Genomic DNA, 27,768 nt, shown 5'->3' with positions numbered 1-27,768 from the left:
TCTGCTCCTCTCGCTACGTCACTGCGAATGTCGCTTTTTTTTTATTTTCGTGCTTGTGAGCCCTTTTCTCTAGTGTATTTATACCCCGTTCTTTCCTGTGGGTTTATCGCAGTGGTGGATACCAATCACTATTAGTGTTTATTAGTGCTTTTACACGATTTTATTGTGCTAGTGTTGTTACTGTTTTTTCTCCGTCCAGACAGTTGATCCATACCGTTCCGCCATCAGAAACCGGTTTCTCGAATCATCGCTGGTCCCAAGAATTGCATTTAAACTCCCGGTGTCCCGCTACCACTTAGACGCCAATCTCACATCGAGCTTAGTCCGTATTATCGCCACCTTAAAGCCATCAGCAAGCTCAATTCTAGCATGACTCCTCTTACCGTCGCCGTCGGCGAAGCAAAACCAGGTGAGACCGCCCCAAGAAGAAAGACCGCTCAGAAGGATGGCGCAGTGTGGAGACCTACCGACTCTCTGGCTACTACCATGCCAGAGTTCTTCGACGAGTGTGTAGGCCGCCACGGCAACAGAAACGCCATGGCCTGGAGAACACTCATCGACACCCACACCGAAACCAAGAAGGTCACCAAGATCATCGATGGTGAAGAGGTCAAGGTCGACAAGCAATGGATCTTCTACGAAATGTCTCCATACACTTACATCAGCTTTACCGATTTGCAGACTCTCGTGAAGAACTACTCTCAGGGTCTTCTTGAGATCGGTCTTCGTCCAAACCAGGAGTCCAAGCTCTTTGTCTTTGCCTCTACTTCCCCACAATGGATGCAGTCATACTTGGCTGCTGGTTTCCAGAACATTCCTATTGTTACTGCTTATGACACTTTGGGAGAATCCGGCTTGACCCACTCTTTGGTCCAAACTGGTGCCGATGCCATTTACACCGAGAATCTGTTATTACCTTCCTTGCTCAAGCCTCTTGCACAGGCCAAGGACGTCAAATTCATCATCCACTCGGAACCAATTGACCCTGAAGACAAGAGAGCCAACGGAACAATCTACAGCAATGCTAAGAAAGCCCAGGAGAAGATCTTGGAGATTAGACCAGACATCAAGTTCATTTCCTACAATGAGGTCATTGAACTCGGTAAGAAGGCTAAGGAAAAGACTACCAATTTACCAAAGCCAGCTGACTTATCTTGTATAATGTACACATCTGGATCAACCGGTGAACCAAAGGGTGTTGTATTGTCGAATGAAAACGTTCTCGCAGCCGTTGGTGGTATCTCCTGTATTGCCAACAGAGATATGGTGAAGAATACTGACAGAATCATTGCATTCCTTCCATTAGCACACATTTTCGAATTGGCGTTCGAAACAGTGTCCTTCTGGTGGGGTGGTTGCTTGGGTTATGCCAATGTCAAGACATTGACCGACACCTCATGCAGAAACTGTAAATCCGACTTGGTAGAATTTAAGCCTACCGTAATGGTTGGTGTTGCAGCTGTTTGGGAGTCTGTCCGTAAGGGTGTCTTAGCCAAGGTCAGACAATTGCCTCCTATCACTCAAAAGATCTTCTGGACTGCTTTCAAAGCCAAGCAGACTTTCACTAATTACCACATCCCAGGCGCAAGCTTGTTCGATGTGATTTTCAAGAAGATTAAGGCAGCTACTGGTGGAGAATTGAGACTCGTCCTTAACGGTGGTTCGCCAATTTCAATTGATGCCCAAGTTTTCATCTCTACCCTTATTGCTCCAATGTTGTTGGGATACGGTCTTACTGAAACTGGTGCTAATACTTCTATTGTTGAGCACACAAGATTTGAATATGGTACCTTGGGAACGCTTACTGGTGCAATCACTGCCAAATTGGTTGACGTTCCAGACGCCGGATACTGGGCTAAGGACAACCAAGGTGAGATCTTGTTGCAAGGTAAGAGTATTACGAAGGAGTACTACAAGAACGAGAAAGAAACCGCAGAGGCATTCACTGAAGATGGCTGGTTCAGGACTGGTGATATTGGTGAGTGGACCTCAAACGGTGGTCTCAGGATCATTGATAGAAAGAAGAACTTGGTTAAGACATTGAACGGTGAGTACATTGCTTTGGAGAAGTTAGAATCTGTCTACAGATCGAACCCATTGGTGCTCAATTTATGTGTTTACGCCGACCAAAGCAAGGTGAAACCTATTGCCATTGTCTTGCCAATTGAAGAACATCTCAAGTCATACCTTGCTGACGAGAAAGTTTACACTAAAGACGAGTTGAAGACTAAGGACTTAAGTCACTTGTGTGCCGATGTCAAGGTTGTCCATGCTGTCACTCACTCTTTGATTGCTACTGGTAAGGCCCAAGGATTGAGAGGTATTGAGTTGCTCCAAACCGTGGTATTGTTGGACGATGAGTGGACTCCACAAAATGGTTTCGTCACTTCCGCACAGAAATTACAGAGAAAGAAGATCTTGGCTTCTTGTCAAGACAAGGTTGATGCCGCTTATGCTGAGTCTGGTTAAAATACAAAATAACGAAAAGTATCTGGTTTACAACCTGTTTCTCAACAGGCAATTTTGTCTATGTGTATTTATTTCCTTCGATTGTACTATTGATTGTAAGGCTCCCTATATTTTGTTAATTTATAATATTCATGTTTAATAAGTTTGAAAATGTAGATTGAAATAGTTCTATTAGTAGGCCATCTAGTATAAAGGGAATATTCTGTCTAGTCCCAGAGTCTTGGACATGTATCTCTATCGATGAAGAGGTAAATAAATCTATATATTGTATGTAGCAAGGAAGGAGTCATTGCAGTAATAAGAATCCAAAAGCACAATTCAGTGTGTGTGTGATAGAACGATCATCTTCTTTATACTCCTTTGAAAACTTTCTTGATTTCATTCAAATCATATCTATCGTTCAAGCAGAGTTGCAACAAAATTCTGGCTTTCTGTGGATTTAAGTAGCCACCAGCAATGGCGCTATCAAATGTTTGTGGATCAGATAGTTCATCATTTCTGACTTTTGGAAGAGCTCCGAGGGGAACTCTACCATCCATAGAACGCTTTGCGTATATAATTGGGAAAGGAAAGCCAATATTTTGTACTAAATCAGCCAAGAATTGGTTGGTGGCGTCGGACAATGATCCAGCTCCCATAGTAGCAATAACAAGCCCCTTGGCATTTAACTCACGAACTGTTACTTCTATGAGCTTGTTGTTCAAACCTTGATGAGCATATATAACAGGAACTTCAGGTAACTCGACTTCGGATAACGGTAATTGTAAGTTGAAGTATGTCATACCAAGAGGTTTGGCCGCTGGGTAGTAGTAATGGATTTCATTGTCCACAAAATTACCAACATATCCTTGACCGATGGACTTGAAAGTGTCTAAGGAATTAGCGTTTGACTTTGTAATATAGTATCCCGAGCCAATTCTGTCATTAAGAGCAATCAATACACCTCTTCCACGGGATTCCCTTGTTGCAGCAATAACGCAAGCTTGGTATAAGTTCATTGGTCCGTCAGAAGAGATTGCAGTCGATGGTCTCATTGATCCACACATCACAATAGGCTTATAGGTATTGATGGTTAACTGCAAGAAGAAGGCAGTTTCCTCCATGGTATCAGTACCATGTGTAATGACTATACCATCATATTTTGGCAAATCCGTTTGGATCTTCTCGTATAGCATCAATAATTCCTTGGTTCCGAATTCTTTGGAGTCAATGTTCAATAATTGCTCATATTCTAATATACAAGTAGTAGAAAGATCTGGAATTGAATGGACTAAATCCTCGATGGTCAAATCGACCTCATACCCAGCTGTCTGATGAGCAGTTGAGCCTTTGGAGGCAATGGTTCCGCCTGTTCCAATGACTTTAATGGTAGGCAAAGTGTCAAAATTCGTCGATGTTTCCGACGTTCCACTGACTATGGAATTGGATCTGTATCTGATTCTGAATTGACTGTGAGAGACATCTCTACTGTCGTCATGGATCTCATAAGTAGTTTCTTCTGGAAGCGAATGCAACTGAAAGAAGCTGCTGGAAGATGACATCGACATGCTGTATTCAAATTTCTTCGAGGATTCTTCAACTAACGGTCCTTTACTATGCTCTAGTCATTCAAGATGAGAAAGAAACCAACCCCAGCTTCTTCAAATAAACATTAATCAATTCACTAAAAAAAAACGAATGGACCTCTCTTACCGAAGCATTCCATCACTTCTCTGCATGTACGTCATCCCGCTTTGGGAACAAACTCCGTAACGTGCGGCAGTATTTTTGCAATCGCCTTGAGGTTCTGGATTGAGTATGGTAGTTATAGTGGAGGGGAAGTGTTATGGAGATACGAGTAGTTTATGATTGGTGTATAGATGAATGAGATGCACATGAGAGTAGTTTTGGTGTAATGATGGTTTGTAAATGTTGGGACCTTTTGGTAGGTGCAAAATGGAGGGTTACGTAGTTGGCTTGGTATATGCTTTTTGATGAAAGAAAATATTGTTAAGAAAGATAGTTGAAGCAATTTTATAATTACTTGTAAATTTTTTGAAAATATGAAAAATATGAAAATAACAAATAGAGAAAGTTGATTTCACAGAATTGAAAGTAGATTACTGTTATAGATTTTATATGTTTCAGCTTGAAAAGAAGATATAAGAGTGTGCTAGCCATTTCTTTAATTTGGCTCTCTCCTCTAGAAAGAGTCGCAGCTTAGAGGACACTAAGAAAGTGGATTGGTAAATTTCAGATTCGTCATAGACCAAATTACTTATTTAATTATAATAGACGTTGAGAGCCACTAGCTGGATCTTTTGATTCGTTTTAGTGTCTATGCTAAACTATCACTTGGTGTACAATAGCACCAGCCATGTAACTAATGAAGTGCCACAAAACTTTGACTGCGAAACTGTTAAACTAACCATTAATGTAAGGCCCTTTCTTATAAACAGCAAGCGGGATTTTAGCAGTAACTTTTGAATGGCCTAGAACAACATTACTGGTTCAATATTCAACCGTCATAACTATATCCCTGTCTCAATTTAACTCAACCTCGACACATACCAATTTAGTTTCAATAAGCCAAAGCTGAACACTACACTTGCTATCTTCAAAGCGCTACCATCCCACATCACTAACCGAAGTCGTGTACATACCACAGTCTATATCCATAGTGAATATTTCATCTTTACTATATACTTCTACTGCTTTGGTCATTATCTTATCACACCAGAAGTTACTTGCAATGGGATTCTTTAGTAGGACCGAGGAGGCTCCCAAAGCGCCTCCAAATAAAGCAAAGCGGAAGGAATGTTGGGATGCTCGTGATAAGTTCTTTGACTGTCTCTTGACCAACAATATAGATAACTCGTTAGATCCGAAAGAGTTAGACAACGTCAAGAGCAAATGTGGAGCGTTGAAGAACGACTTCGAGGGCAAATGTGTGGCTACTTGGGTGAAATACTTCCAAGAAAAGCGTTACAACGACTTAACCAGACAAAGATATATCGAGAAATTGGAGTCCGAAGGCGCCCAACCATTACCTTTTAAGTTGGACAATCGTAAATGATGGCTTTCAAATAAACTCCAATACCTCCAAAACCCCAGAAGGTTCTTGAACATAGTTAATTTGGGGGCATTTAATTGAAGAATTCACGTATGGTATTTTCCGAATAAGCTGCCACTCTACACCTGATCAAGAACGAGTACGTTGTTCTATATAACCACCACCACCACCTGTAAATATTCCAACATGATACCGAGTCGCCCGTTACGATAAGAACAAGTAAATAAATAATATATATGCAAGTATATTCAAATAAATAAGAAGTAAAATATGCAATATCTATATCATGCGAATGCAAAGATGGTGTACACAACCTTCGTGGTGGCACTCAGAGTCTCTTATCTGGCCGTGATAAATATAGGTTCTCTTCCAACAATTTGGAGATTTTCTTTATTAAGAGTATCCAACACAGTGCCCCATTCGTACTCTCCCTTCTCTAGGATGACAAATCCCAAATCAACATCAAGCTTCTGGCCCGGTTCAATACCTGCCTTACTCACTGGACTCTGGAGGACTCCATTGATTAGAATCTTTCGGTCGATAGACATCTGGGTTTTTATAAAATTGGGATTGTTAGTACTAATAGTGGAAATAATATTGGTTGGGAAAGGTAGATGTCTGAGTATACCGTTGATAGTTGTTTCAGTATAGTTAATGATTGTTGTCCTTATTGTATAGAATTCGTCAGTTTCTAAGAGGAATTGAGTTCCTTCCCTTATTGCTGGTGTTTGTGCTTCGTCACCTTTAATAATAGTGGTCAAAAGTCTGATTTTATTGTATATCAACACATTGGCCATCTTATTAGTTAGCCTGATCGTACGCAATTCAATGTTACCAGATCGTTTCCCTGTAGCTTTGGTTTCTATGGTTTCCCACGAAGAGGAGAGCCGTTTGAGAAGGACGTCACGAAGCCAAAACACCTCTCTCATTTGCATCTCTTCAGCTTCACTGATTGAATAGTTCTTCACAAATTGCTTATTACGTAATGATGGAATCGGACTAGTGAGGTCTACCTCGTTTGAAGATATTCTTTTCACAGGAACAAGGAATCTGGTCGTCTTTCCAGGCTCTATAATTTCTTTAACATCAAATCGGCGATCCAGAGAAAATGTGTACAGTAACGAGCAAGAAAGTTTCTCGTTCCAGGAGTTTCTTAAGTCAACTAAAAATAAGCAGTAGTCACTTATCTCTTCTGTGTCTGATTTAATTACCTTGGTTATGAATGTCAAAACATTCTCGAGGTTTTCTAATATGAGGTCTCCCGTGTCACCTTCAAAGCCTTGGAGAGAGGAAGAGAACAATGGTAAAACATCGCATCCGACAACGTCCAATGAAGGCATAATTGAAACATTCAACGGCACATGTACATATTTGATATAACTCTTGGACAAGTCATCGGACTGTTTGTGAGCATATTCCAATACTATCTTCAGCTCTTTCATTCCTCTCCTTCCAGTGATTTCGTAGTCTATGGTCATTTCACTTGCTGGTTCAATAGTCGTATACTTTTCCATTATAGTTTGCTTGTTAAGGATCTTAAACGGTTTGAACTTCAAGAGGTACCACTCGATTTCGTAGATCTCGGAGGCTGGAAGCGGCTGAGCACCGCCTGCTGCACTTAATTTCTTATTCAACGGCTCAATTGTTGAGTCCCAGAAAGAGAACGACAAATAATTTATCAACACAGAAGAATGATTCGCTAATGTTATCGTAAAATTAAGTTTCTCTCCCTCTAAAAGCATCAACCAACCATTGGTGACCAGGATTCCTGTTAATGACAAGGTGGGTTGTGGTGGAATTACGTTCAAGACTAGATTCTTTGTAGTAGCGCGCTGGCCTATGTTGTTGTCTCTTAAATTCTGACAAACCCGTGTAAGGGTGTCCAGCTTTTTGGCAGAAGGAAGTACATTTGGCTTCACCTTAAGCAAACCATTGCTCAATTCCTTGTCAATGATGCGGAAGTACTGCTCTGCACAGCCACCTACAGTGATATTAAAGCCAACGACTTTCAATTCACCCAAATCCAATGGCTTGAAGGCAATAATGAATTGTTCAGTTGATGACGGCGGAATTACAATGGAAGGATTGGAAGTGTTTGAAGAACTAGTGAGTGGCTGATTTCCATTAGGCACAGCCGCAGCAGGCCTTCGGGCAGAAGTGTTAGCGGCAGTAACAACTCTCAACTTGCTTACCAGACCGTTAGTGGTCTTACCTAAGGCAGTAGGCTGTAACTGTGTTTGATTGGCATGTCTAATCAGATTCTTTATGGTCTGGACTGTGACATCACCTTCAGTGACAATAGTAATGTCATTTATTTCTATTTCGAAAGCGAATGGATTTTGTAGCAGAACTTTCAATTGGTAAGTGTCATCACGAATCAATATTTTATCTCTGTTGATAGCACCTGTTCCATTACTGGTTTTATTGTAAGGATCAAAAAATGGTTGCGGAGTGTCGTATTCAGCTCCTGGTGAGCTTGCTCCGGACGTACTCGTGGAAGAAGCCACCAATCCCAAATTGTTAGATCCTCTTTCGTATTCCAGAAAAGGTAAAACCTCATCCTTATTTCTGACACTAATGAATTTAACTTTCCGAACCATAAATGGATCCCAATATGGTACGCTCAATCGAAGGTTGTTCCTATTTGATAAGAAGAGAATATGATCTATCTTCCCCTTTAACTTCAATTGATCGTCCGTTGGTAAACAGTGAGTATAACGAGTTAAAAGTAATGTACATAGCTTCAAGAGAAAGGGGTAGTCCCTTGAGGATTCAGCAATTTTAAGGCAGAGACGTAACAATTGGATCTGAAGAGAAATCCAATTTCCTTGTCCATGTATACTAGCGTCCACAGCCGAGCTCTCGGTCTCAACATTAATGCCATAAATAGAAAACATGTACTCAAATATATCTCGAATGCTTTGTTTCTGGTCTTTATTTCCAGTGACGGAAGCAATATTGTTCTGTATGTCAATTTCGTCTCCGTATGGTGCTTCCCGCTTTTCAAATTCTAATTTTGGCAAAATGCCTACTAGTAGGATTCTTAAAATGAATGCCCTTTTCCTAAAAAGGCCTAAATCGGTGTACATGGTTGCAAGTGTTGAATAGATTCGACATTGTTCAATCACGCCCATATCAACCAATTGCAATTGGAAAACTTTATCGATCTCCTTTAGAATATCCTCTTTCAGAAAATACTTGGAATCTACTATCGTATTTTTGGAGGCATTTGTAGTCACAATATTTTCTAAGAGGAGATTGGTCAGATCGTTGCCTCCTAGATGTACAGCAATCATGAACTTGATGATACGTAAAATGGCTTCGACGTAGACAATATCAGGAACCATGTTTTCAAAATCATTGGTACTAAGCTGGTAAAAATGCATCACTTTCGAGGACAATAAGCGGACAAATTCAGGAAGTGGCAATGAACTCAAATCAGACGCTGACGATGACCCTACTCCACCAGGAAAACTAAAGCTGACGGAACTGCTAGATGAATTTCTTGGAGAAAGTCCAGGTTTACTAGTTGTCTTGTGAAACCCATTTGAGTTCTGGTCTAAAGATGTGCGATTAGGTGACAAGAGTTCATTGTTTGCCAATCCCAGGAGCCTATTCTTCGAGACTTGGATTATATTACTGAGCACTTGGTTTTGTAGTTGATACGGCGAGCCAATGTATTGCAAAAGTAATACCAGAATGCTTATGCCTTCCAATGCACTTCCAAGCCAAAGAAAGTCATCACATTTCTTAAGAGTAACAGCTGCTTCCATAAAGCGTTGCAACGCATCTACATATTTTCCTGCCAAAAGATAGAAACTAGCCATCAATTTTGATTGACGACCATCGTGTCTCAGTTGAGACTTCGCTTTATCCGATGAAGCACCTGCTGTATCTGGCCCTCCAAAAGAGACCTTAAATGAAGTAGAGCCCGAACTAATACGCTTCTGAGCTTGATTTATTGTTTTGGTGAGGATATGGCTGTCCGTAATAGAGATTGGCGATCTTAGGGTAATGTTGGAGTACAGTGCAGCGTAGTTGTCCAATGCAAGGAGAAAATTCTGGGCTATTTCACATTTTATGGTCTCCAAGGCACTTAGGTTGTGGTCCAGAAAGCCATTATAGTAGAAAGTATTTTTCAGTGAATGGTCGTTTGGACGGTTAAGATCCAGAATTATGTCGGCTGGAGTGTCAAAGACAATGATGTTATGAACAATGGACGCTGGGTATATGCTTTTGAGGTTTTGGATATGGGTTTCACTATTGAAATCGGGGGTGTACTTCGCTATTCCCACTATAATGAATGTCTTTCTGTATGGTTCGAAGTCGTGCAAGAAAATGGATTCGGTATCGGGAGTGGATACCAAGAAGTCAAGGAATATTCGACCATTGGGGAATCCTTGAGGGTTGAAATATTGAAGTTTCTGGTTTGGAGATAAGTCTAGCAATCTGATCTCATGGACAACTGATTGAAGGATTTCTAAATAGCTAGTGAAGACAGCTTTGGTGCAGCCATTAACGGGGACTATGAGTGATTTCACACGAGCCGGCGTTGTATAACCGTAGCCTGTGGACATGGAGAGTCTCGTTCGTTGATTTTGGATTGAGTGGATTGAGAGATTAACGGGGTTAAGTAGATTAAGCGTATTAGTTGCCTTTTTGGAGTTCTTTGGAGTTCTTTGGAGTTCTTGGAGTCTCTTTCAAACACCAATGTTACAATGTGAAGTGGTTGTCAAAAGTTGTCAGTACTATAATATATACAGGGTGTCTTTCTTTGGAGACATGCTATGGTTCAGTAGAAGTAGTGATCCCGTTGGGTGATTGGAATGAAAAAGGGGTATAGGGATATCTATTATTGATAGAATGTTGACAACAATCAGAAATCACAATCACTATATATAAAAATAAAGAATCACCTTTAACTTAAAAGAAAGAACTTTCCTTTCATATAACAACTGTGAAAGAATTGTTTAACGCTTTTGATTTCTTACAGCCAAAAATGACAAACAACCCGTCTGGTGTGTCGCGTAAAGAAGTCTTGCGACAGCATTTCGACAACTTTTCAGACATACAGTAATATGTATGGGCGTGCGATTACCATAATCACCAACAACTGCCAGCCGACTCCACAAAGCTGGAGAGAAGCGATTAAGAATGCAGATGAAGACACAAATGAAAACGAATTAGTATGCCCCAAAATTACTATTCAAGAAATGTTCCCATTTCACACATTACACGAATCCAATTCTACCCATTTCTAATTCACCTCCACCCATTTCACCTCCACTCTATACTTCTTCCCTGTTAATACTGTCAAATGCATCTGATGCAGTAGTTTTTCCGACTCCCACAATTTCCGGTTTTTGCAGCTACCCCACCCCGGATCTCCACACATACCCGAAACTCCTCGTCTTTTGGATTTTTCACTTTCATATTTGATAAAACCAACTTAACTAATTGTTTCTTCTCCTTCAGTTCAAGCTTATTCTTCTCGATCTAGCTGTAAGTATTACCGTCTAGTCTCTGCTATGTACAAGCTTAACAAAGTGCTCGACGCAGCTTTGGTGGCCGTCATAAGTTACCATTTGCTCATCGCGCCGTACACTAAAGTGGAGGAATCGTTCAACATTCAAGCCATTCATGATATCGTTAATTACGGTATCTTCCCCAAGCTGACTGTTGAAAACAACTATGACCATATCAAGTTTCCGGGAGTTGTTCCCAGAACTTTTGTCGGTAGCTTGGTAATTGCGTTAATTGTTAAGGCATTTAACGTTGTTTCTGCTATCTTTGGCTATGATCTTATCAATAGTGAGGGCAGCCAATTGGAGCTACAATTGGTGGTGAGAGGTGTTTTGGGCTTGGCCAACGCCTTTGCTCTCTTAGCCTTGAGGGACAGTGTCAACAGAATCACTGTCAGCGACAAGAAAAGTAAGCGTAAAGGTGTCATAGGTTTCTGGTTCCTGGTGTTACTCTTAACCCAGTTCCACTTGTTGTTCTACTCTACCCGTACTTTACCGAATTTCATTGCTTTACCATTGGTCACCTACGGTGTCAGTAAATTAGTCGAAGGAAACATCTACGGGTACTCGTGGTTAGCTTTCACTGGTATTGTTTTCAGAGCAGAAGTCGGGTTATTTGGTGTTATCATCGCTCTCGTTTCAGCATTTGCATTTGGCCAATCCAGTATTTTGGTCAATTTGATTCTGTTGGCCGCAGGTACAATATTTGGTGGTTTGACATCAATGCTAGTAGATTCTTACTTCTGGGGACGTTTATTACTCCCAGAATTGGAATCTTTCTTCTTCAACATTGTCGAAGGAAAGGCTTCGGAATGGGGAGTAGAGCCATGGAGTGCTTACTTCACTGAGTACAGTCTTCAGTTATTCAGACCACCTGTGATTCTCTTATTATTATTGCCAGGCCTCATTAGTGACCCTGCTGATGATGGTACTTCAATTGTAGAGCAAGCTGAAAAGAAGAAGGTTACTCACCCTGCTAGACATTCTTTGAGAATCTTATTCACATCATCGATTTTGTTTGTGGCTGCTATGTCTTTTCAACCGCACAAAGAATGGCGTTTCATCATCTATATTGTTCCTGTTTTGATCTTACAAGCTGCCAACGGTCTTACGGGACTTTCCATGAAATGGAGTTACGGCTGGTCTACCAAGCTTTTGGTATTCATTATTGTCTGTAATATTTTCCTCAGCACATTGATGTCACTTACATTGGGATACGTGTCTAAATTGAACTACCCAGGTGGAGATGCCTTGAGTTTCGTCAACGAATACATCACCACCAACTACAAGAATGAACTGGTTTTCATTCACTCCGACGTTGCCGCTTGTATGAGCGGAGTCACCAGATTTGGTGAAATTCACTCGAGCTTGATTACTTATGACAAAACCGAGGTGGACTTTGAGTTGAATGAGATTTGGGACAAGATTGACATAATAATCACAGAGCAGAATATTGAGAACACTCAGGAGAATCAGCACCCACTTTTGACAAAGAAAGACTGGGATCTCATTCACGTCTCCCCAGTGTTCAAGGCTGTCACAGTGAGACCTTTAGTGGAGTTGTTCTTCATGTACAAGCGTGACAACACAATTCTCCAACAACTTGGTAAACGGATTGTGCAAGAGGCGCTTGAGGGTAAAGTCACTGTCTTGAAGAACTTCTTTGTTGGATTCCTTGCTACTAGAGATTACTTGTACGTTTATGAAAGAGTTGACGATGAGGCCGAGGAATCGTCTTCTATTGTAAGCAACGAATCACAAATCGAATCGCAATCTGAAGCTCAAACGGAGTCAGCTACGAAGCAGACTGAATCTGAGATTGAAGCAAGCTCTGAGTCTGAGATTGAGTCTAGCACTGAATCTGCTACAGATTCTAACTCTACGTCTGAGATCGAATCTGAGATTGAATCTAGCAGTGAGTCGGAAATCGAATCTCAAGAACCTGAAACGGAGTCTCAAAGCGAGTCATCCGAAGAAACTCCATCAGAAGCAACAGCTCATGTTCAAGAGGTCCAGGATCCTATCGAGGAGATTAACCCCGTAAAAATAGAGGAAGACTTAAATCTGGAGATCGACAGCTTGGAATCTGAGATTCTTTAGATTTCAATTGAATTGTTCTATCATTAAATCGTTTGGTACATTCTAGACAGTGTACAGCTAATAATACATACCTAATATACAATAATTTACAAATGTAACATAGTGTTACTGTGGAGCACCAGCTTGACTGAGTCTTGATTTCAAACTGCTTGCAGGGGAGAATATTGGTTGATTGATTTCGTCATCTGTTGGAAACATAATAGGGGTGATTCTTCTTAAATGTTTAGCCGTTTCAACAGTAACAGTCTCTGGCTCATCTTCCGCTGAAGTCCCGTTGCCCAATGATATATAGCCTGGAGGTGGATTCGAGATCTTTGCATTATCTCTAATTTTCTGAGCAAAAACGGGGGGATCTGGCGGTAGGATTGAGGTAAATTGAGTTCTTGTGCTTCTTGAGTCCTTCGTGTTTACTTGATAATCTGAAGATTTATCAAAAGAGAGAGACAGCCGTCCTCGCTTTTCGGGCGAGGACCTTGGTGTTGATCCTCTGGCTCTTCCCAAATGCTTTCTATAGGCATCAATTTTCTCATATTTGAGACGCTGAGTTGTCTCCTGTAATTTTGTAGGGCTAAGTCGGGAGGTTCCTGGTGTTGCAAATGAACCTTTTCCAAATTGCTGTCTCAAGGGAGTATTGAAATAATTGTCGCCACTCTCGCGAATGGGAGAGCCTTTTGAATAGGTCATATAGTTTCTGCTTGCTAGCGGGGACAGGGTGCTCATAAAAGTGCTATTACTCACATCAAAGCTGGAGTCACCAGAAAGCCCATGATCATGCCTCTCTCTTGCTTTCAAAACCCATAGATCCCAGATTGACTTTAAATGTGCACTTTGCCATCTCTCAATAAACAAATCACAACTTTGCTCATTTCTTTTGATAACCTTTATATATGTCATTGACCACTTACTGATTATATCACGTAACTTCTGAATATCCTTATTGTTTATAAAATCATCAGCAATCTCATTAAAGTAAATGGTCTTGTTTAAGTAATTCTCATACCAGAGCACTAAACTCTTCTTGACGAGTAGTTTCGTTTTTAAAGCATCAGCCTTGTCTCTTAGGGCTTGATTGAAGGTCAACTTGGCTCTCCAATCACTCAATGTTTTTTGAACCAATGATCCACCTCTCTTGTAGTTCTCTAGCTGTAATTCCAATATGTGTTTTTTAGAGAGGTCGTCATTAAAGCGTTCAATCCAAGCAACAAAATACTTTCTTCTTATGTGTGGTTTAATGATATTGTTTTCAAAGTCGTAAATTTTTTGCGATGATTTCTTTTCAAATCTATCCTTATAAGATAATTGCCACTTTCTGAGAACTAACGCCATCGTTATCTTGTCTTGAAAATTATAATTCTTTTTGAACGAGTCTGCTTCAAGAAATTGGCTATGGTACAACCTCATCCTCTCAGTGTAAATTAGAAAGAACTTTCTTTGGATTATTATATCAGCGTTGTGAGCCAATTTAGAAAGCTTCCTAAGCTTATCTTTCCATTTTTGAAATTGGTCTTGGAGTAATTTTTGGTCAGTTATCTTAGATGAGTTGATCTCTGAGATCTTATTGGAGACTAGTTTCCTTGCCCAAACTCTGAGAGAACCTTCGACTAACTTTTTATCTTGAGTTTTCTTGAAATTCGAGAGCCTATGTGCTAATTTCCAGACTGAAAAGTACTTGTTCTTGTCAAAAATTTGGTTTGACGCTTCATACTGAATCAATTTTTGATGAAAGGCGGTTTGCTGATGCCAAAGCTGCAAATATCTTCTTAATACAATCACTTCATTGTAAGTGTTTCCCTTCTTAATATCGACAAACAGGTCTCTCCAATACTTAAAAAATGACTCTTTTATGGACGAATCAACTTGCTCTATTGTACGAGCTGCGACCATATTTAACTTCCATTTCTTCAACCAAGTTTCCTTGAATACAAAAGACAAAAGTGATCTATTGTTAGCATCTTGCACATCTATCATTAGCACTTGAAGTTTATATGCTCTCTTCCACTTCCTCAAATGTATAGTTTTTAAAAAAGTAGATTCAAGAGCTGATAATTTCTTTAATTTAGATCCAAGGTCGATTCCATCCATAATCTGAGCACGCTTATTTGTAGATTCATACCAATGATTCATGATATGGCTTAAAATTATCTGGTCGTTTAAGCTGCGGAATTCTTGATTTTTATCGTCTGCCCTTTGTCTAATATCATTAATATGGTGTTGCCTTTTCTTCCAGAGAAAGAGATACCTTTTCAAGAGTTTCTCATTTTGCATTTTCTGAAAAATATTGTAAGCGTCATTAACTCTTGAATAACGCAGACGATAAATCGCAAGAAACCTTTTCTTGAAAAATAAATCAGCTTTCATATTCATATCCTCAAATTCGTTGAGTGCCGTGTTCCATTGGTATATATATCTATCCAACAAGCTTCTATCATAATAGGATCTGGTTTCATCTTCCAATTTCTGATAGCGAATTATCTTTGCAAACCAGCGATTTAAATACTTTTCTTTAAGGCTCGTCTCCTTAGATGGTGTCCATTTTTGCAGTAAACTTGTCTCTAGTTGGTACTGACTCTCCAATTTGGATTTCCAGAGATAAAATATAATCTGTTTTGACTGGTTCTTCTTCAGAAATTCAAGAACCGCAAGTCTCATTAATAGAGTAGTGGTCTCTTCATTCTTTACATAATTCGGCGATAACCATTTGTGAAGTTGGTTGAACTCAAAGACATCATCTTTAAACACCTTGGCTTCTCTTTCGTCTGGCTTCTCCCCGTCGGGCTTGTTCTCGAAGTCCACAAAATTATTTACTAAGCGTACAATGTTGTTCACGTATTCAAAGTCATCTGAAATGACTAGCATGGGTAAATCATTATAAAGAAGCTTCAAATAGTATCGCAAAATAGCAGGAAATGCTGAATCGAACCTGAAGTTTTCAAATTCGTTGATTTGGTCTATAATTTGTACGAGATTTCCATAAAGCTCTCTTTGGTCATCCAATGATAACGGCTGTAAAATTCCGGGCTCGGATATATTGAGGTCATGGGCATATCCAGGTTCATCCAAGGGGTTTGGGTTCGCTTGAGATCCTAGTATCCAGCTTTCGTGTTCAAATAGATCATTTCCAGAAGAGATGAAGTGGTGTAGCCTTTCAAGAGATCTCTCATTGACAACCAGAAATTCAGAGCGCAATAGTGGGGAATCATTTGGAGTCATTGTCCCAACTAAAAAGCTGCGAAAGATATCAAATCTTTTCTGACTATAGTCCTCAGATTCTACTCCAAAATACTCAATCCCACTACGTTTCTTTACCATGTTCACCATTACCTTGACGTATTTTCGCACATCTCTTAACGGGTGTTCTTTTGCTGAGAGGATATGAAGAAATATGAAATAGGCCCTTTCAAGGTCTTTATTGGTACAACTGAAATTAAGTGACCCGGAGCTATCGCGCTGAATGTTGTCATAGCTGAACATTGAATCGTCTAATTCTGTTAAGGATTCATGGTTGTCATTCACTCCATCACTCCCCACGTATTCGTCTAACAAGTTCACGAGTTTTTGTGAGTCTTCACTATCCAAATTTATGTTAGATTCCAATTTATTCTGAAGATCGGCGTAGAACAATAAGTCATGATGATAACACCGACATAAATATGCAACCAAGAGGGCCTCATACTCGGAATTGAGTGTAATTAGTGATTCTATGAACTCAGAGAACTTTGTTATGACTACCGAGTACTGATCTCGTATTCTAGATGGTCTACCAAGGGCGCTATTGGATGCTAACAAGTCAATTATATGGTCTAGGACAGTAGGACGATTTTCAGGCCTGGAATTTGCCCTTTGATGACCCTGGTGAGTACTTGAATCGTTTCGGTGTTCTCCAAAACTGCTCACGTACTGTAGTATATCGATTCCTGTGACTGTATCCGTATCATCCAGTGAATTTGCAGAGTTCAGGCCGAGAAAACACACCAATTTCAACGGCACGATATCCAGAACGGCCGGAGACACAGAAATCTCGAGTTTTGTCGATATTTTATTGTCATAATTTAGCAATTGAAGGATACTTTCTATAGTCTGTTGGAGACGTGTTTCGTAGATCGATCCAGGTGTGTCTTGCAGAAGCTGGAAAGTGTGTAAGGAATGAAGATCTTTAAGAGTCTTGTGAAGAATATGCTTCAAGCGAATGGGGAACATCGGAGCATTCTTTGCTACTTATTTTGATGTTTTGAGAAGAAGAAGAAAGTACAATTAAACATTATGATTTTAGATAGCGTCTAATTGACGTTTTGTGTAGGAAGGAAGAGTTCCGAGAGGAGGTTGGAGTGGTCGGAAATGGAAATACGGTTATAGAGATCACGTGTGTGGATTCCAGTTGTTATAGAATAACTAGGCGTGGTTGTATGCCTGGAAGGAAGAAGTCAAAGTAAGACGGCTAAAGGAAGATAAGAAGCGATTAGAGAGGGGGCGAGAAGAGAAGAGGTCGTTTTTTGCGTCCATTTGGGGTATTGAGATCATTTGATTTGAGGTGGGTTTTTTAGGGTTGTCTAGTGATTTGGTGGGATGGGATGGGATTGTATATGTATATGTATTATATTTGCAATTAATGGGGAAATATGCAAATATGCAAATATGAAAATGTAGCAAGCGCCTGGGTATTGTGCTAGTAGTTCTCCGAGTCTGTTTATGTCATTAAGAGAATATTCTTGTTTATCGGTGAAAAGGAATGATATGGGTGCCACAATGGTTTCCAGAATGGGCTTCCAGGATTGTGTAGGCATTATAATAATATGGAAGAACGTACTTCATCATATAAAATAGAGAAAAATAGCAAAAAGTTGATGAAATCCAACAGGAATAGGAGCTTACACTGGTTTATGTGTTTTTTTTTTTTTTTTTCACATAGAATTGATCTCAAAATGGATTGGGCAAAGACTTCCCACCCACTTTACACGATTTCTCACCCACTCTCCTCCCTAAAACCCCCAATCGCTTCCTTCTTTAACTTCTATAAAAGCTTCCCGTCACATTCCGTTGTGTGAACTATACTCAACACTTCAACACTTTAACACTTCAAAACACAACTCTCCTCCCTCTCCCCTATTACCTACAAGTTATTAATAACTTCACTCAATCCTCAATAATTAATCCGAATATTATTATTATTAATAATATTCTTACTATTGTTATATTATTCTTACTATTATTATTACTATACACTATTACAATTACTATTATTATATACTACCCCCTCCATCTCTGGTATTATTATTGTTCCTATACATGGTTACATTCTATATCCAGGAACGTCTCGTTTGACGTGTGACATAATTGCAGGTTACCGGTTGCCATGTAAATATAACGAGATGGGAGAAGGGCACAAAACTGGATGTAGCAGCCGTTCAAATACTCCATTGTGGAGTTCTTTTCTCTAGTGAATGATGACTAGGAATAACAAATCCACTTGATCAACAAGTATGAGCCCAACCAACCCCCCAAACCTCCGATTCTCAACTCATCGATCGACTTTCTCCCCAACGGCTTATCCCCCACATATGTCTATCAAATACATAATTTCCGACCTAACATCACGTGACACAACCCACCATCTCTACCCCCGGTTTCCACCTCTATCCTAAAAATAACTCTATACTCTTCTACGATTATTCACTTGAATATTGCAAGCCACGACAGTGTCTACGGGGTGAAAAGGGCCAGAAGAACGCTATAACAACTGTTTGGCAACGTACAAGAAATTTTGTCTTACCAATTGTTTTCAGCAAGTCGAAGTACTGAAAACTGAGCATTTACGGTGCTTTCCAGTGGAGATCAACATAGTTGAAGACCCCAGATTTGAAAGAATTAAGTAATAGAAACTACAAAAAAAAGTGTTAAGTATTGTGAAGAGGGAACAGAGTCTGGGAGCAGAGTCTGAACTAGTCAAAACATTCAGATATTAGCCTCAATGTCTAATTATCCCGGGAATAATAGCAGCAGTAATAACAATCTAAGCATAAATACATACAATTCTACTGCTACTAATAGGCATAGTACCAGTGACATTAACCGGCGGTCCGTAAGCTACGATACCCAGCGGATTCGGTTGCCGTTCTCGTCTTCTAACTCGAATTTGTCTCGACTGAGTATTCACAGCGATGTGTTACCTTTGGAACATAACAGCAGCGGAAGCAGTAATCAGTCAAACAGTACCTTTGGAACAGGAGGTAATGGCAACCCAAGAAACCGGATCTGGTCCGATGGTGCAATATATGACCGACAATCGAAGTCTAATGATGCTTTAGGAGGTCGCCAGCGACTGTCTTTTCAGTCTTTGAGCTCGTCGGTTGAAAAGGAGAGAGGAGCTTTACAGTATCCTCTGAATGAAGCTTTTCATTTCTTGTCAGTTGAAGAAAAAGAAGGTCTGTACTTTGATACGGAAACAGCATACCAACCGAACCATACGCCCACGGAGCTGGACATACTAGAGATGCCGAAGAAACAGCCATCATTCTCTCCTCAACCGTCGTATGGAATGATGACTTCGAGCTCAAATTCAAGTTCGAATTCGAATCCGAATTCGTACTCAAGACAGCATCTGATCTCAAGTATCAATGCTAATATCGATACTCTGTACCAACCACAATATCCTGGATCACAGCAACTGGGCTCTATCCAACATCAATTTCAACCACCACCCCCAATTCATCCGGAACAATCTTCTAAAAACCACCGTAAGACTGTTCCTGAGCAGCTTCAAGTAAATCCATCATTTTCGTTCTCGGAGCATGATGATTCTATACAAGAGTTTCTTGTTTCTCCCATAAAGAGTGATACGCTACCTGCAATGCCGTATCGTTCTGAGAGAGTCGATGTAATGGTTAGTCCAGTAGTGGAATCCCCCGAAGGAGAACTGACAACAATATCAACATCACCACCGAAGTCACTAACGAATAGTATTGATTCTAACCCAATAGGCCTGATAATAGGAGGATATAATTATAGCTCATCAGTGGATCTTTCAGATAAGACACCAGCATTAAAGACAATATCCCTTCCTCCAACCCCAGTTGGTGGAATTCCCACTTTAGATCCTTCTCTGCGGTCTTCAGGACTTAAGGTGCCTTTGTTGCCCAGTGAAGATTTCCATTTGCAAATGGTGTCGGAAGACCTGCGAGACAGTAATGATTATAACAGAGAAAATAGAGACTTCTCAGGGGATAGAGATTTTAAGGAAAGAAGAAGTAGTGAGTACAATAGGGACAACAATAGAGATAGCCGTGGGTCAAATAGAGATAGTATTGTGACTATTACCAGCTCTAATGCGAATAGCCATGCGTACAATGGAGCAAGCATCGACCACAATCGTCAGGGTTCAGGTTCATCTACTATATCTAATAACTCTGCGTCATCCACCACTACTCCATTATCGGAGAAAGCCAATAAGGACAAGAGATTTGTACGCTATGCTATGAACACCCAGTCTCCTCATCCAAACTCTCCTTCGAGGTGGCACATCTCTAATGTTATTCGGTGGTTGGACTATCACGGATTTAACAATTCTTGGAAAGAAACATTTCGTCGTAACGAAATCTCTGGAAACCGGTTTTTGGAATTGGAGAACTTTGAAAAGGACCTGATGATCTGGAAGCAATTCTCACGTTTTTTGGTTCTAGACAACGAGTTTAATACTATAGAAAGGTTCTTGGATCTTTTACGTATCGAGAACTTAAATGCCGAGCAGCAGGAACAACAGGAAAGCGGTTCTCCGTTGTATACGACTGCCAGGAAGAGTTCTAATGACTTGCAAGCGGCTACAAGCAATGGACCTCAAACGTCTCCTGTATTACTAAATCATTCGTCGAGCTATGCTACAAAGTCTGAGCACCGAAAATCCACGCCAATATTCAACAAGTACAAGTCGCCGTCTTCCATTTCATCGTCTAACTCGTCATCCTCTCTTGCCAACTTGAGTACGAACCTAAACCTTGCACCTCAAGGAAAACAACGTCCTGTTTCATATATTGATCCGTCGTACCAAAAAAGTTTTCAGAAAGAAGCTGGGGCTACTCCTGCTACATCTCATCTGTTTTTCAGAAAGCATTATAGATCGTCGTCGAATGATAATCCTTCTCTGAAGGACTCGTTGAGTGCACCAAGCAGTAGTGTAAATACTACAGCAACAGGCTTACCTGCTCACAAGCGTAACAATTCTAAGGCTACATCTGTGTCCTTGAATGAGGAGTACTTAAGTGGTAAGTTTAAAGCAAACAAGCCTACTAAAATCCCCAGAGATAATAGTTCACCAGCTGTTAAATACGATAATAACAACAGTTATTATTCTAATGCGCCCACGAGCTCTACCAGCAAGAAAAGTGGTATATTCAGCACGTTGAGGAAGTATGGTGGAGAGAAGGCAGCTGAAATAGTTAAACAAGTGCAATCGAAGAACAGCCCTGTGAGTGTTAAGAAGGGCCAATTTACATCTACTACACCCCCATATACTTATAAAGAGTTGACAACAACACGCTCGAAGCTGGAGAGTGTGGATAGTGCTCCATCGCAGTACCCGAATGTTAGCAATAGCAATAACAACATTTCTAGCTTCAATACCAATAGCAATGTCGCTGACGGCAACTCTGTCACAGCCAACGCTATCAACACCAATAACAATGGGTACAACGTGGAGAGTTCTACTCCGACCACTTCTACATCTACATCCTCCGATTTGCCAGAGTTAATTCAAAGGTCTTTGGAACCAAAAAAGTCTCCTCGATCGCCCGTGATTGCAAACACTGTTGGTAGTACTGACTATGTTGAGATAGAAAAGCCATCTAAGCAAGAAGAAAAAGTAGTTACACCGATCATTGAAATAATAGAGGCTCCAAGTCCAAAGAATGAAGAGTTCGATGAGAAGTATTTACCGAAACTGAATGCTTTGAATGCTTCTACGAACTTGATACTTATTAGTCGGGATAATGCTACTTTCTTGCCAATTCAATTGTCAAGCAGTGACCTTTCAAATCCAGCTACAATTAAAGAGCGGCTCAAAAAAGCATTAGGAATTATTAATATTGGAGTAATAACCTACCATTTGACTGACTTCAACTCGAGTGAGGGTGTTGCATTGCCCGATGAGATATTACTTCGTATACTTCGTATGGGCAAAGACATAAAGCTTTTAATCCGTCAAGAATTGGGATCACCTTCAGGCACAACGACTTTCTCCACAAATTCATCAGACTCGAAATCATTTGAGTGGAAAGGAGACAACCATGATGAAAGAGCGTACCCTGCAACACCACAATATTTGCTACAGAATACAAAGGATTCTAAAGTTGATTACTGGAACTTTAAGGATAATTCCCCTAATGACCGTCTTTCTAAAATCAACGAGTTTCCGCTGGGTAGTAGGCCATCCGTCAATGCTCCCGGCTCTATCTTACACAGAGAGGATAAGATGTTAGTTCCTCCAGATCATCTGGCACTATCTGTAGGCGGAGCAAGACCTGCCTCTTCCCAGCATTTTCCATTGCGGTTACCATTTCCAGTGCATAAGAAGTCATCTGATAGGGTCACTTCAGCTTCAAAAATACCGTCTCTTCTGATCAATACCACTCATTTGAATGAAAACAAAGTAGGGCTTTCGCCCGGCTCAGCAAAGTCCAACAACTCTTTCAGAGTCATCCGCAAAGAAGGAAGAGAAATTGACTTTGATAAGCGTAGAAAGTCCCCTCGCGAGAGCAAGGCACCAAAGCTCATTCCAAATATCTATTCTTCGTCTGTTTCAGACCAGTTGAGATCCCCTATTCTGGCTACTACAGTGTCCACCTTAAAGGATGATATTAACCAGACAACGAATAAGAACTCACTGCTTAATACCCCCAGAAAAGAAACTACAAGGCAACATCTGCCACTTCGTGAAGAGGGAAGCAGAGAAAGTGATCTTGAAAATAGTGAATCGAATGAAGCGAGAGAGTTCATACACCATGATGACGATACGAATCATAGTCAGGATCAAGATCCTGAGGGCTCATCAGATGTAGGCTCTTCCGTTGGTGGCCCTGATAGACTGGGCAGCATTATTGCCAAGAGAGCAGCACCTCCTCCTCCACTTTCCAAAAAGCTGAGTGTTAGACGTGCAAAGTCGGTGCTCAAAAAGAACAGATCTCTTAAACTGACTTCGATATCACTGATTTCGAGGGAGTCCACGTCAAGTAGAAGCACCAATAGTGAAAGGGGATCTCTTAGAACTGGGAATAGCCGTGGCTCTGCTGGAAGGCTGTCTATTGGTTCCAAAGGATCAGATGCCTTCAAAGAGAATGATATTACGTTTGATGAAGCTCCATCCTTCGAATACAAAGGAGCTAATGATACGGCTCTGGATAGTGATGAGGACTTCTTTGTGAAATCACTGAGCAAGAAGACTACTAATCAGAGGGATGTTGATGATCGAGACGAAGATGTTTCACAAGGAGATGCGGACAAAGAAGAGGATGATGATGATTTCTTTATGAAACCTATAAAGCAGAAGAGGACTCTGTCACAAGACCAAGACCTTAAACGTGTCACTTTGACAGACACTTCAAATATCAACATAATGAGTGTGAGACCTCCAGTGGATGAGCTTTATAGTAATTTAGAGAAATACTTCCCTTACACTAATTTGGATCAACCAATTATTGACGACACTCCCATTTCTCCAATCATGGATGTTAGTTCTGTTTTTGATTCTATTACGAAATCTGGTTTCACTTCTTCGTCTACTTCATCAGCCAACAATGCCACTGCTATTAACACATCGGCCAATGTTCCTTTAAGAAAACCAACTATCTCAAGGACATTTTCCAATGCCAATATCTCTCCTGTGAACCCCACTGTAGAGTCTGGCGATGAGATCTTCTATAGTGAGGCCTCTGGAAACAAGCTCTCCCGTCGCAGGATGAAAACAATCCGTGTTGTGGCCAACGAAGCCAGAAAGAAGTACATGGAAAGACAAAAGAACTCGCCGCCAAATACGTTTTTCAAAGTGTCTAGAGCTAATACTAGTAACAGCGGTAATGGAGGAGGATTTGGCGGCGGCTTAACTCGTTCTAATACTAAGATGTGGGGCCAAAAGGTTGTTGAAGTGACATCGAAAGAAATAGAAAAGGGCTTCGTTAGTAAACTCAGAAATAATAAGAATGGTCAATTTGAAGAATTCGCTTGGATCAAGGGTGAATTAATAGGAAGAGGTTCTTTTGGTGCTGTTTATCTTGGTTTGAACGTAACGACGGGAGATATGCTTGCTGTGAAGCAAGTAGTAGTAACGGTGGACCATAGAAATCCACACAAGATGAGTGGCGGAATCGAGGCTCTTCACAAGGAGGTTGAGACCATGAAGGACCTTGACCATGTGAATATTGTTCAATATTTGGGCTACGAGCAGAAAGGAAACATATACTCTCTATTCTTAGAGTATGTTACTGGAGGATCCATTGCTCTGTGTATGAAATCATTTGGTAAATTTGAAGAGCAACTTATCAGATTCATTACCAATCAGGTATTGATGGGTTTGGAATATTTGCACTCCAATGGTATTTTACACAGAGACCTTAAAGCTGATAACTTGCTATTGGAAATCGACGGTACTTGTAAGATCTCTGATTTCGGTATCTCCAAGAGATCTACCGATATCTATGTGAATAATGCTGAGATGTCCATGCAAGGAACGGTTTTCTGGATGGCTCCCGAGGTCATTGACAGTATAGTAGAAGACAAGAAACAAGGATACAGCGCCAAGATCGATATCTGGTCATTGGGATGCGTTGTTTTGGAAATGTTTGCAGGAAAGAGGCCGTGGTCGAATGAAGCTGTGGTTAGTGCCATCTACAAGATTGGTAAAACCAAATTGGCTCCACCAATACCAGATGACATTGCACCGTTAATGTCGCCAGAAGCTAAGAACTTCATCAACAGTTGCTTCACTATTAACCCAGAAGAAAGACCTACTGCGAAAGAGTTACTTAAGCATCCCTTCATGAGAGTGCATTCCCTGTTCATTTTTGAAAATACTGAGTTGGCTCGTATGATTCGGTTTAACTCAAGAAGGAGTATGATTGCGAGCGATGATAGATAAAGCTGAGTTTGGTGTCATTATATGATTTATATGACATAAGAATCACTCTGAAGTCTATGATATGTATTTTTAAAGTATTAAAGTATTGTATATATAATGATATAATATTTATCTTATCGCTGATGAACGTACAGTTTGAACTAGTCCTGATGAACTGGAAAAGATATTAATGCTAGCTAGCTACTGATGTCCTTCGTTATCCATCTTCTTTAATAATGTGTATTACAAGATATGTATAAATTATGATTGTTTCTATGTACAACGATGCTTGGGTGATGAAATTACTTTTCATTTCAGTCTTCTGATTTGATGTGAGTTATAAGTCTAGCGATGAGCCGACATAATGAGGGGCTGGAACATTCTCCCTGGAAGCAATAATGAAATACGTAGCGATCTATGGAATTATGATCGAAGTATAGCGTAAAATTACGGACGTAAAGTACTCGATGCCTCTATTACATATGCTGTTAACGGGTCCGTTCATTTCATATCTTCCGAAGTCTTCTGCTCTTCCTTAATTCAATTTCAACTCATTAATCATCAAAACAGTTTGGAATGGCTCAACAGGGAATGTCTTCAAACGTCTACATCTCTGCTTCTTTCTATACACTTCATAGTAAGGCTCTCTTGTGATCTCTACTACGCTGGCTTTGAGCTCGTATAACTCTTCGGAGATACCTTCTTCTTTGTTATAGGTGAAGTCTGGGGATCCGATGGTAGTGACATCGTTGAGAACAACAGAGTCTCCTACTTCTGCGTTTTTCAACTTGAAAGGAAGGTATACCTTATCGCCCTTGGTGACAAGATAAGGCATGTTGTGGAGCCTGAATACGGCGTAGAGGTCTTTCGAACCGTTTGAGTTCAACTTGAGGCTGGTCAAATCTGCCTTTAAAGCATTTGGAACTGCAGCAATAGGAGCAGAAGATCCCGAGTTGGTGGCTGTAGCGAGCGCTCTTGCTGGAGAAAAACGGGCTGCTGCCGTTATTCTTGATCTGAACATTGTATTATAGTGAGTATGACGTTTACAACAGAGTTACGAACCGGTTCTAGGGCAATGCCAACGGGTTTTCACGATCTTTTGGAGTCTGAAAAATTTGAAAAATCCCGATTTTATATATTTCTCTCGCTTCTGTCCAATGACGTAATGGTTTGACGTTGGTCGATTGGATGAGTTTCTTTTTGACTTTATAAGTGAGGGGTGTGAGGTGTTTGTCTCTCCACTATTGGTGTCTGTTCTGTCTGTTCTGTCTGTCTGATTCTTTGGTTGTGGAACAAAAGGTTTGAGTTGATTTTTAACGAACGAAAAAACTGCAACTTTTTTGGAGCTGCGACAAAGTGGTGGTGGTGCATCATTCTATGTGTGCATGGATGTTTTGTTATATGTAGGGATATGTTTGTTTGGATGTATTGATGTATGGATGTTTTGTTAAGTATGGGATGGGAGGGAGAATTGAGAGTTGATTCCTGAGACGCTTCTCCGTTGTCTTTGATAGGATGAAGATGATAATTCATTATATAAGCTATCAAGTCGAATAGAGACACAGCGAGAACGACACAGTACGTTATTGAGCGACAAACGGGTGTACTATTCTTCGACGACACCGACTGGCTTCTCTCCCTGTGAGAATTAAAACTGGCGTCAGAACAAAGCTTTTATTGCTAGTATTATTACCACTACCGAGAGCTAATATTGCAATAGTGCGATGGTGCAAATAGTGCAATATTAGCACAATTAGTGCAATCAAAGTGAGATAGCATTCAAGAAATTCTGTTAAACCCCCCTTGTTAAGGCTGCCGAGGCCATAATCAAAAGCCCTATTTTTGCTCAGAACCCAGCTTTTGTCACCCTCGCACTCCACGCCTATCCTATACCCAACCTCCCCGGTTCCACCATCCCTCTATTCTCTACCTCTCACCAATCTCTACAAACCCTACCATTGTATGCTTCTAGTTCTCCGTACCCTCGCGCACTCTCCATACCCTCGCTCAGACACTATCCACCACCCAACGGTTTTGTGTCGTAAAATTTTTTTCTGTCCACTCGACTGAGCATACACAACCAGACAGACACAGTCCAAAATAACACTCCACTGACAGGGTGACTGCCAACAACAACCGGTGCATCTAAGGTCTTTTACACCATTGTCTCGACCCATTTGCAGCGTCCCGGTACCGACACAGTAGTATAGGAGGCCTCTGCCAACCAACCATCCAAGCAGCCAGCTTTTTCCCTGGAAATTCCGCCCCCCCTTTGTCCATCTCTTTTGTAGTGACACTGAATTGGCCCAATTCCAGTGTCTGTGGAAATTGAGTTTAACGTCGGCATAACACGAATCCGCTGTTACAGTCTGCTTCAATCGCATCACTGCCTGGCTCCTACATTGCAGCTGTAAATCCAGCATCAAGCATCTGTCACCCACTTGCAGACTTCCACACGTCTGTGGCCCAATTCGGATATTTTGACAGGTTAGTTATTCCGTACTGGTAAGAGGAACTTTATCCGGACAAGA

At 40.7% G+C, this 27,768-nt stretch overlaps 8 protein-coding genes across 8 annotated transcripts; 4 read left to right on the top strand and 4 right to left on the bottom strand. All coding sequences in view use genetic code 12, as the record gives it.

Annotated features, from left to right (window-relative positions):
* Positions 1-129: 129 nt before the first annotated feature.
* On the top strand, positions 130-2,610 carry FAA4 (long-chain fatty acid-CoA ligase). Its single transcript, XM_064917302.1, has one exon. It carries the CDS (start codon positions 370-372, stop codon positions 2,467-2,469), a length of 2,100 nt encoding a protein of 699 aa, XP_064773458.1. The 5' UTR covers positions 130-369; the 3' UTR covers positions 2,470-2,610.
* On the bottom strand, positions 2,611-4,135 carry RJT20DRAFT_128578 (asparaginase). The gene has a single exon (XM_064917301.1). It carries the CDS (start codon positions 4,014-4,016, stop codon positions 2,820-2,822), a length of 1,197 nt encoding a protein of 398 aa, XP_064773457.1. The 5' UTR covers positions 4,017-4,135; the 3' UTR covers positions 2,611-2,819.
* Positions 4,136-4,910: 775 nt separating this feature from the next.
* Positions 4,911-5,692, top strand: RJT20DRAFT_46594 (uncharacterized protein). The gene has a single exon (XM_064920254.1). It carries the CDS (start codon positions 5,201-5,203, stop codon positions 5,522-5,524), a length of 324 nt encoding a protein of 107 aa, XP_064773456.1. The 5' UTR covers positions 4,911-5,200; the 3' UTR covers positions 5,525-5,692.
* RJT20DRAFT_46598 (uncharacterized protein) lies at positions 5,692-10,458 on the bottom strand. Its single transcript, XM_064920255.1, has one exon. It carries the CDS (start codon positions 10,096-10,098, stop codon positions 5,860-5,862), a length of 4,239 nt encoding a protein of 1,412 aa, XP_064773455.1. The 5' UTR covers positions 10,099-10,458; the 3' UTR covers positions 5,692-5,859.
* A 591-nt stretch (positions 10,459-11,049) lies between these two features.
* ECM39 (dolichyl-P-Man:Man(7)GlcNAc(2)-PP-dolichol alpha-1,6-mannosyltransferase) lies at positions 11,050-13,143 on the top strand (the record flags this gene model as incomplete). The annotated part of the gene is made up of 2 exons (XM_064921663.1): positions 11,050-12,786; positions 13,054-13,143. 2 exons carry the CDS (start codon positions 11,050-11,052, stop codon positions 13,141-13,143), a joined length of 1,827 nt encoding a protein of 608 aa, XP_064773454.1.
* A 52-nt stretch (positions 13,144-13,195) lies between these two features.
* Positions 13,196-17,575, bottom strand: SFI1 (Sfi1p). Its single transcript, XM_064920253.1, has one exon. The coding sequence runs from the start codon at positions 17,338-17,340 to the stop codon at positions 13,249-13,251; it is 4,092 nt and encodes a 1,363-aa protein (XP_064773453.1). The 5' UTR covers positions 17,341-17,575; the 3' UTR covers positions 13,196-13,248.
* Positions 17,576-19,108: 1,533 nt separating this feature from the next.
* Positions 19,109-25,258, top strand: BCK1 (mitogen-activated protein kinase kinase kinase; the record flags this gene model as incomplete). The annotated part of the gene is made up of 12 exons (XM_064921647.1): positions 19,109-19,302; positions 19,333-19,546; positions 19,895-20,213; positions 20,490-21,307; positions 21,435-21,451; positions 21,508-21,577; positions 21,908-22,602; positions 22,648-23,060; positions 23,187-23,346; positions 23,392-23,472; positions 23,530-23,858; positions 23,916-25,258. The coding sequence occupies 12 exons, from the start codon at positions 19,109-19,111 to the stop codon at positions 25,256-25,258; spliced, it is 4,653 nt and encodes a 1,550-aa protein (XP_064773452.1).
* A 194-nt stretch (positions 25,259-25,452) lies between these two features.
* On the bottom strand, positions 25,453-26,351 carry RJT20DRAFT_46577 (mitochondrial 54S ribosomal protein bL21m). The gene has a single exon (XM_064920251.1). It carries the CDS (start codon positions 26,256-26,258, stop codon positions 25,773-25,775), a length of 486 nt encoding a protein of 161 aa, XP_064773451.1. The 5' UTR covers positions 26,259-26,351; the 3' UTR covers positions 25,453-25,772.
* Positions 26,352-27,768: the final 1,417 nt, after the last annotated feature.

The sequence above is a fragment of the Scheffersomyces xylosifermentans genome, assembly GCF_036884685.1.
Source record: "Scheffersomyces xylosifermentans strain CBS 12540 chromosome Unknown RJT20scaffold_5, whole genome shotgun sequence".
Lineage (NCBI taxonomy): Eukaryota > Fungi > Ascomycota > Pichiomycetes > Serinales > Debaryomycetaceae > Scheffersomyces > Scheffersomyces xylosifermentans.
The sequence above is the reverse complement of the archived record's forward strand: the minus strand, read 5'-3'. Positions and strand labels throughout refer to the sequence as shown.